The sequence below is a fragment of the Medicago sativa genome, chromosome 3, assembly GCF_051527215.1.
Source record: "Medicago sativa cultivar Bolivia chromosome 3, Bolivia_mono, whole genome shotgun sequence".
Lineage (NCBI taxonomy): Eukaryota > Viridiplantae > Streptophyta > Magnoliopsida > Fabales > Fabaceae > Medicago > Medicago sativa.
Window position 1 is genome coordinate 32,451,188 of NC_140751.1, and position 10,437 is coordinate 32,461,624.

Genomic DNA, 10,437 nt, shown 5'->3' on the forward strand with positions numbered 1-10,437 from the left:
GTGATGATTTCTTGCTATTTTGTGATGTTTTGTATTAAAAAATTTGTGAAAATTTGCTTGATTCTAGTTCAAAGTCCTTGATAAATGTTTGTGACCTATATCATATGATTTTGTGAAGTTTTAGCTACTGTTTGTATGTGTTTCTTGCTGCATGTGAATATGTGTAATTAGTTTCTTGTTTTACAAGTCATGTAAATGTGTGTATGTGAAAATAAAGTGCTAAGTGTACCTAAAAATATGTCATGATCCTTGACTTGAATATGCCCTATAATTCTCACACTCATAATACAATGAAGTCTTTGAAAATTGCTTATGATAGGAGAATCATAGGTCATGTACTTATTGAGAGGTTATGGTGAATTTTTACTACATTTTGACACTTTATTCTTGTCATTTTTACCATTCTTTGTTTAGTATTTCCTTGCCCATCTTTCTATCATTTTATGCCTTATTTTCACTAACCACTCTACTTCATGTTTCATATATCATGAGCATTTCATCCTCCATCTCACATTCTCATCCTTTTATTTCTTGCACTTTAAAATTCATGCAAAAATTAGAATGTAACACCTAGGAGCTCTTGTATTTTACTTTATGCCTTTAAAATTCTTGCAAGACCATAGAATGTATCTAGGCCAATGATGTAAAGGACAATGGACTCTAATGATGTACACCGACACAAGCACCGACACATGCACACACATCACATAGATATTTTAGATGTATGGCTAGGATATGCATGTTTAGATGTATGTTTAGGATTGAATGCTTTAGATGTATGTCTAGGAACTTTGAAACTTAGAAAAAAACTCTCTTTTCCAAAAACTTGAACAACATCACTTGAAAACCTTTTTCCAAAAAATATAGGAGTCAAAACTCCTTTGCATTTTCTCTTTATTTTCTTAATCAAATTTCAATGAAAATTAATCATACTTGACTTCTTTCCAAAATCACTAATCAAACCTCACAATTTCACAATCTCATGCCTTTAAGGCCTCTCAATCTCCATTCTTCAAATTCTATTTTCAAACTTAAAATCAACCAACAAAAACAAAAACATTTTTGGAAGAGAACTACGGTGGATTTGATCCCTTAAAAGGGGACGTAGGCAAGGAACCAATATTCCTTCAATTCAAATAAAATAAAAAATTCAAACACTTTCTTTTCCCTCCAATTCTTGACTTAGTAAACCCTTAGGTGTAAATATCATTTTTCAAATAGCATTTAAAAATAAAGCGCGCGCGTAGAAACTAAAGACGGTTCCTATAGGATACTATAGTCGTTATGGGTGCCTAACACCTTCCCGTAGCGAAAACAACTCCCAGACCTCGATTCTCAAGGGTTTTGCTTATTTTTTCCCTTCCCAAGAAAAAATGAGATATCAAAGGTTAAAAAGGTTCAAACGTAATCAATGTTTGACACCCGAAAACCAAGATAAAACAGTAACACACTAACACTCAGACTTGTAATTATAAAAGGTTAATTCTTCAAAATAGGTGTTACACGTACTCCACTAATCATCTTTTTATGGCCATTATAATCACATATTAAAAACAACGAAATATTTCATCAATTTCAAATAAAAATAATTAATGGTCTCGACATCCAAGCATAGCAAAAGTTGATCAAATTGGCTTTGCGGGAGTGGCATCAGTGTCATTCTCAGAACTTACCTGCTAGAATCCTGACTCTGAAGGATAGAATTTCTGCTCTTGATTTGAAAGGGGAGTCAGAAGTGTTATTTGATGGGGAGGTAGAGGAACTTCATGGGCTTACAGAGGAGTTGTTCTCTTTATCTCGAATGAATTTTAGTATTTGCAGGCAACAGTCGATGGTGCAATGGTTACGTGAAGGGGATGCAAATTCAAAGTTTTTTCATGGCATTATGTCCAGTAGAAAACGAATAAATGCTATTATGTTTCTTATGGTGAATGGTGTGTTGGTTGAAGGTGTCGATTTTGTTCGTAGAGCAGTGTTTTCACATTTTTTGTCTCATTTTCAAGCCCAAAGTGTAGAGCTCCCCTCTATGGAAGCTCTAACTTTTCGAACTCTGTCAGCTAGGGAATGGCCCGGTTTGATTAAGCCTTTTTCAGTGGAGGAGGTGAAGGCTGCTGTGTGGGATTGTGATAATTTTAAATGTCCTGAACTTGACGACATATCTTTTGGTTTCATTAAGAATTTTTGGGACGTCCTGGAGGACGATGTGCTGCGTTTTTTTTTACTGAATTTCATAGGAATGGAAGATTGACCAAAGGAATACATGGTACTTTTATTGCTCTCATTCCCAAGGTTGATAGTCCTCAACGATTGAACGATTTCCGTCCCATTTCTTAGGTGGGTAGCATGTATAAAATTTTGGCAAAGGTGCTTGTCAATAGGCTTCGATCGGTGATTGGTTCCGTTGTCTTGGATTCTCAGTCTACTTTCATCAAAGGTCGCCATATTCTTGATGGTATTTTGGTGGCTAATGAGTTAGTCAATGATGCCCGTAAGCGCAAAAAGAAGTTGTTACTTTTTAAGGTAGACTTTGAAAAGGCATATGATTCTATTGACTGGGTTATTTAGAAGAGGTTATGTTGAAAAAGGGGTTTCCGACACTTTGGCAGAAGTGGATAAAAGAATGCATTGGGACGGCCACATCCTCGGTTTTGGTTAATGGCTCTCCAACGGATGAGTTCTCTCTGGGAAGGGGATTGAGGCAGGGTGAGCCTCTCTCTCCTTTCTTGTTCCTCTTGGTGGTAGAAGGGTTCCATGTTTAGATGAAATCTCTGTCAGATAATGAATTATTTACTGGTTATAAGGTGGGAAATAGTGATCCCATTGTTGTTTCGCATCTCCAATTTGCGGATGACACTCTCATTTTGGGAGAAAAATCGTGGGCGATATCCGGGTGATGCGTGCGGTTCTTCTCCTTTTTGAAACATTGTCTGATTTGAAGGTGAATTTTTCTAAAAGTCAGTTGGTTGTGGTAAATGTCCCTGATTATTGGTTATCTGAAGCTGTTATGGTGATGAATTGTAAGGTTGGGTCTATTCCTTTTGTTTATCTGGGCCTGCCTATTGGTGGTAATGCGAGACGTTTGCCTTTTTGGGAAACGCTCATTATCCTTATTAAATCTAGACTGTCGAGGTGGAAATCGAAACATTTATCATTGGGTGGTCGTCTGGTTTTGCTGAAGTTTGTCCTATCATCCTATCATCTCTGTCTGTTTATGCTCATTCTTTCTTCAAGGCTCCTTCAAGTATCGTCTCCTCTATTCAATCTATTTTAATATATTTTTTTTGGGGGATGACCACAAGAAAATACCATTGGTTGATTAGAATTTTGTTTGTAGGAGTAAGAAGGTTGGTGGTTTGGGGGTAAGGAAAATTAGGAAGTTTAATACGGCGTTACTAGGGAAGTAGTGTTGGCGGTTGTTGGTGGATAGGGAGAGTTTGTGGTTTAGAGTATTGTCGGCTCGTTATGGTGTGCAGGGAGGGCGGATGAGGGGTGGAGGGCGTAAGGCCTCTTTGTGGTTGCGTGATATAGATACTTTGAGTAGGGAGGAGTGGTTTAGTGATCTCGTTTCTCGTGATGTTGGTAACTGGAAACATACTCTTTTTTGGTCGGATGAGTGGGTTGGTGGTGTGTCGTTTCGAGTCAAATTTAGTAGATTATTTGAGTTGTCGGTGTTTAAGGGGGCGTCTGTGTTTGATATGAGCTAGTTAGGGTGGGGGGGGTGAAGGTCAGCGCGTGGAGATGGAGGCGGAGGTTGTTTGCGTGGGAAGAGGAGCAAGTGGGGGAAATGAAATTATTACTTCACAATGTGATTTTGCAAGTTGACAAGGATGATCGTTGGCTATGGAATTTGGAAACATCTTATGTTTTTTTCCGTCCGTAGTGCTTATAATTTTTTGACTATCCAACCGCACACTCCTCCTACAGTGGTTGTATCATCTCTTTGGAATAAAGATATTCCTCTTAAGGTCGTGTTGTTTGCTTGTGTCTGTTTCGAGATAGGTTGCTTACAAAGGATAATCTTATTCGTCGTGGTGTTATTGCTAATGGTTCTCATTTGTGTGTTAGTGGATGCGGGTCTGAGGAAACTTCTTCTCATTTATTTTTACATTGTAATATTTTTGAGACTGTTTGGCATGTTATTTATCGGTGGATCGGCATTTCGTCGGTCACTCTGTTTGCTGTTACTGACCATTTTAATCAGTTCACTTCAGGTGGTGTTGTCGCTAAGGCGAGACAATCGATTTTACAGGTTCTTTGGTTTGCAACTGCGTGGAAAATTTGGAAAGAAAGAAATAACAAATTATTCAAAGGAAAAGAATGCTCAATTATGCAGGTGGTTGATAAGATTAACTCACTAGCATTCACGTGGTTGAAGGCGAAGTTTGCTTCTCTTCCCTTCAATTTTCATGGTTGGCGTCAGAGTCCATTCACCATTATGGGCATAGGCTAATTGTTATTTCTTTTCTTGTATTCATTCCTTAGTTGCTTTTCTTTGTAAATATTGGTTTGACACTATTGTCTTTCCTTGGTACACCTTGTGCTAGGGATGACATTTTGTTGTGGTAATATATTTCATTTAGTCTCTTAAAAAAAACTAGAGAAGATTAATTAATTAATCAGTAGCAGAAGTAATTAGGAAAAAAAAGTACTCACCTCCGTCCTGTAATAATTGAGCTATTTGCAAAAAAAAAAAAAATGTACCAAAATAACTTAGCCATTTCACTTTTCAATACAATATTAATTACTTTTTTCCCTTTATAACTCTAATTAGAGTTTTTTTTTTTTCCTTCAAAAAAAAAATCACTTTACATTTATGATAGTGGAGAATGCGTCAATACTTAACAAGTGCACTTAAATCTATTTTTCTCTATCCTTCATTTATACATTTCATTTTTCTTAATACGTGTGAAATGAGCTTTTGCCTCGGTTAACCGGGAACGGAGGAAGTAGTAGATTTGTTGTCGAAGAAAGCAACTTTCATTTTCTTTCAAAAAAAACTTTGAATTCTCTCCTCTATAAAAGTATAAATACATAGGGTTTACTAGTTGGAGTTCCATTTGAAACCCTAATTCTCTCTCTCTGGACAGACAGACGGAGTTTCGTTCATCAATTCGCGATGGCTCCAATGACAAATAAGAATCCCGCAGGCTCAGTGGAGAAGAATTTGCAGTCGCAGTCGTCGAAGATGTTCAAATTCAATAAGTACATCTACCAGGTTTTGAAGCAGGTGCACCCTAGCATTCATATTTCTTGCGGAGCGTTGAAAAGCATGAATAGTATCATAACCAACATGATGGCGAAGCTTGTTCAGAAATCTGTCAAGTTTAGTTTACGACGTCGGAAGTCAAGATTGTCTGCCAGAGATATTCTGGCCGCGGTTATGAAAACCTTTCCTCCCCAGATGGCGAAACTTGCCAGCTTAGAAGCTCGCAAAGCTCGAACCACTTACACTATCAACAAATTGTGCGATGCAATGGATCGAACTATGAAAACCTTTCCCCCCCAGATGGCGAAACCTGCCAGCTCTGCAGCTCGCAAAGCTCGAACCACTTACACTATCAACAAATTGTGCGATGCAATGGATAGAACTATGCTGATGTAATAGGTGTTGGAATATTTATTTATATTCTATTATAATAATAATGGAATTCATGATACACCAGCGGATCAAACTATTATATAGGCGTTCCAATGTGTTATTTATAATCTTTGTTTCTCATCCCTGATTTATTTATTGTGTCAAAAAAAATTCCTTATTTATTAATATTCTAATAATGGTGGAATTGATGATATCAAACTATGATGACATCAAAATGTTACAGACCTCAAAATGTTGTTAACTCCAGATTCTTCTCTTTAATGTAATGTGTGTTAATTCACAGTTCCATCACAAATTTTTGTGAATTTTCAAATCAAATATAAAAATAGCTCAGCTTTATTAAATCAAATACGAGAGTGTAATTTTATGTAGCTTCCTGATTTGATCTTGTTTCTGGATCATTTCATATTTGCTGTTTATTCAGGGTTTTTTTTCCTTCATGGTCACAAGTTTGCTAACTAAACGTGTAATTTGAAATACCATGATTTCTATATTTGTTTGGAGATTACTAGATAACTGTCTTCCCACTAAGCTTGTCCAGTTTCTGAAAAATTATGGGTAGATCTTTTATCTTGCAGATATGTGATTTTTGAACCAATGGAGAGGAGACTGCCCTTCACCTTTTCCTGCACTAGCCGGTTACTGCCTTATTTGTTGGATGGTGTCCTTAAAAGAATTTGGAAAAAGGCTACTGGCTTATTTGGCATATGAAAGGCGCGAAATGGAATGATTTTTTTTATGATGTGGGGATAGATGTTGAGGAATTGGTGTAAGAGGTCAACGTCCTTTCCTGGTAATGGAGTTGTCTAGGTTGAAGTCTTCTATGTGTATGTTCTACGAGTGGAAGTGGTTTTCGGGTAGTTGTTTGGAGAGATAGTGTTCCGTTGGGTTTGGGGAGTCGTAGCTGTGTTTTGGTTCAGCTGTCTCTGAAGGGCGCATGGACCTTCTGCTGTGATGCTGCGGTTTGTGCTAGTTTTGCTGGTTTTTTTAACTGTTTATCTTTGATGTTTTAGCGGTTTAGTTAGGCTTGCTGTTCTGTTTTGGTGTGCTGGCCCCTGTTTCTTCGCACCAGTTTTGCTGCTGTTGTGGCGGAGTCTTTTTAGATTGTTTTGGCCTTCTTGTACTATTTAATTTGGCCATTCCATGTACTGCTTTGTGCGGGGTTTTGAGCTTTAATAAACTTGAGCAATGATATTTGAATAACCATATTATTTGATGCACCTTTTACTACAATCTTGTTTTCTTTCTGTTTTTATTGGTCAAAAACAATGAGAGATTAAGGTATAAGTTAATGAATGTTATGGTAGAAGCTGAATTGTTCACCGCTTATAATGCTGGTGCGCAGGGGGATGTCAATGTTTCGCATCTACAATTTTCAAATGACACCTTACTGGTAGGGGCTAAGAGCTGGGCAATTGTGAGATATTTGAAAGCTGTGTTGATACTCATTGAAGCAATAAAAAGCCTCAATAAATTTCCATAAAAAGTATGTTGGTGGTGGTGAATGTAAATGATTCTTGGTTGCATATGGCAGCATTGTGTTTAGCCTCTATTTCCAAGTGTTTGTTTTCGACAGGATAAAGTATTTATCGAAAAGTTTGGTTCCATGCGACTACAATAACTCACATGTTGAATTAAACTAATGGCGAAAAACTTCATTTCATACTCCGTTATGAACCGAATCATTTAATAATAACTCTAGCTAGCACACAACCATTTCAGTTTGTGGTACGTTTAGCACCCCTAAATGAAAATCCAAGCAATGATATAACCCAAAACTTTCATAAATTATAAATAACCATAGTGCCAAAATCATAATTATCAAGTAATTAGCAGGAAACATGAAATAGACCAGCCAAACGTACATAACATTTTTAGATCCCAATAAAACACTAAACACCAGTAACTATTGTAATCAATTTCTCCCCCTTCCCCCTCTTCCACGACCACCACCACCGCGCCAACCTCCTCTTCCACCCCTTCCTCTGCCACCATTTCCTCCATAATGCTTTCCTCCACCACCACCACCAAACTTCTTGTTCCCCTCAGATTTCAATTGCATCTCTTCTGGCAAGGGACTTATATGATCCACACACTTTCGGAAGCTGAAATCATCAACAGTGTCATCTTCCCTGATGAGGAAATAGCACCTACTGTTATAGCGAGGGTGGTCGCGAACTTGGAAAGCACAAATCCCTACGCCAATCTTTCTATCAGGTTCTGCATGCCCATTCTTGAGCAATTCCAGCAACATCGTGTGCTCATACTACAATACATAAACAAGTCAATGTGGATTCAGTAAGAACTAAATCAGTGTTGCAACTACTGAAACATTTTCATACATGACTTAGAACAGAGAATAATGAAAACAGAGAACAATGGCAAAATAAAACTGTCTCATATCCAACCAAGGCTTTAAGATAGGGTTGGTTACCGACCAAATCATCTATGGTTTAAGAGGACTACGGAATAGTCTCCAAACCACAAGCAAGATCAGCATTTATCTATAACTTTCCACAAAATAAATGAACATGTTACAGTAAATCTCAGTATATTTAAACATTGGTAGCAGTTCAAACATTATGTGGCATTCAGCAACAAGATTTCATAGAGTTTCAATAACTCTGCACCAACCATGAAATGAAAATAAGCAAAGAAACCGAGTTGTCAACATCATTGTCATGAAATGACACACATAGGGTCGGTTTAACGAGCCAACCCTGTAGTTTCACACAACTATGTCAGCCATATCTTGATTAGCCTCAACACTCACCAAAAGGATGAGTGTCGCAGACCCTTCAAAAAGATTGAAAAAACTCATTCTATTGAAATCAAAGAAAACACACATGATTGCAGATGTTCATTGAGCAGTAAACTACGAGTCTCCAAACCAGAAGATTTAACTTATCAAGCCAAACAGCTTATGCGTCTCCTTTCAACTTACTGTCCTTGGTTAAAAGGTGAAGAGTAACTTCATAATGCAAAACATTAATTTTATCTTCTCTCTAACATAATTTTAACATAAAACAAGATATTCTTTACTAAAAAAACTAAATTTTCCAAAAATCCAAATAAACTGATTATATGCACTTCTGAAAACAATGAAAATGTCAAAAAACTGTTTTCATAATTTCTGGAAATACATATCTTTAACTAGAATATCATCTTCTCTCCATCACAATTGTTTACTCCAAAACTCTGTTAATCGAAAATCAATTGAAATAAACTACTACAAAAACTACCAAACCATATAGATCAAGTAAATGACAAAAAACACAAATTGAATAAATTAACAATAAAACAAATGAAACTTAGAAATACCTTGTTAACATTGAGATTCTGAGGCCAAGCATGAAGAAGTTTGTGAAAGTAATGAAACATATCCAAAGAAGAACCAAACGTTTTGGGTCCCAAATTCACAAAACCAGATGCTTCCTTTTCTTCTTTTTCATCACCTTCGTTTTTCTCCAACTTCTCCAACCTTTCTTCTTCCACTGATTTTTCCTCGTCTACTTTAGCTTTCTTCGAAACCACGTCGTCTTTGGGTTCCTCTGCTTCTTCTTCTTCCCTGGCACGCTTTTCTTTGGACTCAGTGACGTTTTCAACTTCCATGTCTACGGTGGCGGCGACGGTGGTGTTGGGATCGACGATTTCGGGGGCGGTTTCTTCTGCCATTAGGGTTTTGGGGGAAATTGTAAAACCCTAGATTGGGATAGTTGGGAGTGTTCGTGGCTTTGTTCGTGGGTTAGACTCGGTGGAGCGGGTTTTGTTCGTGGCTTTAATTTAAGGAAAATGTTAACGAGTGGCCGGCCCGGGCACTCTTTAAGCACTTTAAATAGCAAGTTTATAATGAAAAGTTGTGTATTGAATGTATTGAAAATTGTAATAGTTGACTTTTCAAAAGAATAATTACTAATTTTAGGATGCTTAAAGAGTGTTCCGGGGGCACTCGTTAACAAGACCCTTAATTTAAAGGAACTTTTGAGCACTTGTTACACCCTTGTAAGCAAATATTCACTTTTTAGATTCATTCAATAAATAATGTATGTAGTCTACATACATCATTTATTAAATGAATCTGAAATGTCAATTTTTCAATTTTTGTTTATAAAAGTGACTGGAGAAAGTACTCTCCAAACTAACATCGTTCAAAGTTTAAAGTTTTTACACACATATTAAAAAAATTCAATAATTGGAAAAATTAATATTTTATCAAATTATCGTTTTTTTTTTTTGAACAAATCAAAATGGAATATAATGCTCAAAAACAAAGTGATTCACACCGCACAAGGTGTGCTAAAGTGATGAATCACCTAATGTCTGTTACATCATCACGGCACCTAACACAGATGCCAACACCGCTAAAAAATTACATGACACCCATACATAGGAGTGGATGTCTCCATCAATCGTGAAAACCAAAAGCAATAGACATAACGTTTGAAGAGAGCCATAAGAAGGAATTTAGCTTTACTTTATCAACAATACGGAGAGGATCAATAACCGTATCTATGAAGATCAAATAACCTTTAGATACAAGTGTGAAGATCGCGGTAACCCCGCCAAATGAATAAACTGAGTGTAATGATCCTTGATGCAACCTGGAGGAACAAAATAGAACCCAAGCCATTGATAGAGTAAAAGCCAAACCATTCTAAAAGATTCACAATCAATGAAAAGATGATCCGTTGTTTCTATCAAACCGCATCCTCCAACACATAAACTGTCATTAGGTTGTAGAACACGTCGTCTCACCAGGTTTGATCTCGTAGAAATTTTTGTCTTGAATGAGGCGCCAAGCAAAAAGAGAAACCTTTGTCAGAACCAGTTTGTGCCAC

At 36.9% G+C, this 10,437-nt stretch overlaps 2 protein-coding genes across 2 annotated transcripts; one reads left to right on the forward strand and one right to left on the reverse strand.

Annotated features, from left to right (window-relative positions):
• The first annotated feature begins 5,116 nt into the window (after nt 1-5,116).
• LOC146937204 (uncharacterized) lies at nt 5,117-5,602 on the forward strand. The gene has a single exon (XM_085749361.1). It carries the CDS (start codon nt 5,117-5,119, stop codon nt 5,600-5,602), a length of 486 nt encoding a protein of 161 aa, XP_085605487.1.
• A 1,760-nt stretch (nt 5,603-7,362) lies between these two features.
• Nucleotides 7,363-9,373, reverse strand: LOC146937205 (uncharacterized). The gene is made up of 2 exons (XM_085751623.1): nt 8,921-9,373; nt 7,363-7,865 (listed from the first exon to the last, which is right to left on the reverse strand). Exons 1-2 carry the CDS (start codon nt 9,272-9,274, stop codon nt 7,515-7,517), a joined length of 705 nt encoding a protein of 234 aa, XP_085607749.1. The 5' UTR covers nt 9,275-9,373; the 3' UTR covers nt 7,363-7,514.
• Between the last annotated feature and the right edge of the window lie 1,064 nt (nt 9,374-10,437).

Coding starts and splice junctions, on each gene's coding strand:
- LOC146937204 (XM_085749361.1), top strand. CDS start 5,117: ATGGCTCCAATGACAAATAAGAATCCCGCAGGCTCAGTGGAGAAGAAT.
- LOC146937205 (XM_085751623.1), bottom strand. CDS start 9,274: ATGGCAGAAGAAACCGCCCCCGAAATCGTCGATCCCAACACCACCGTC. Junction 7,866..8,920: donor AGAATCTCAATGTTAACAAG/GTATTTCTAAGT, acceptor TATGTATTGTAG/TATGAGCACACGATGTTGCT.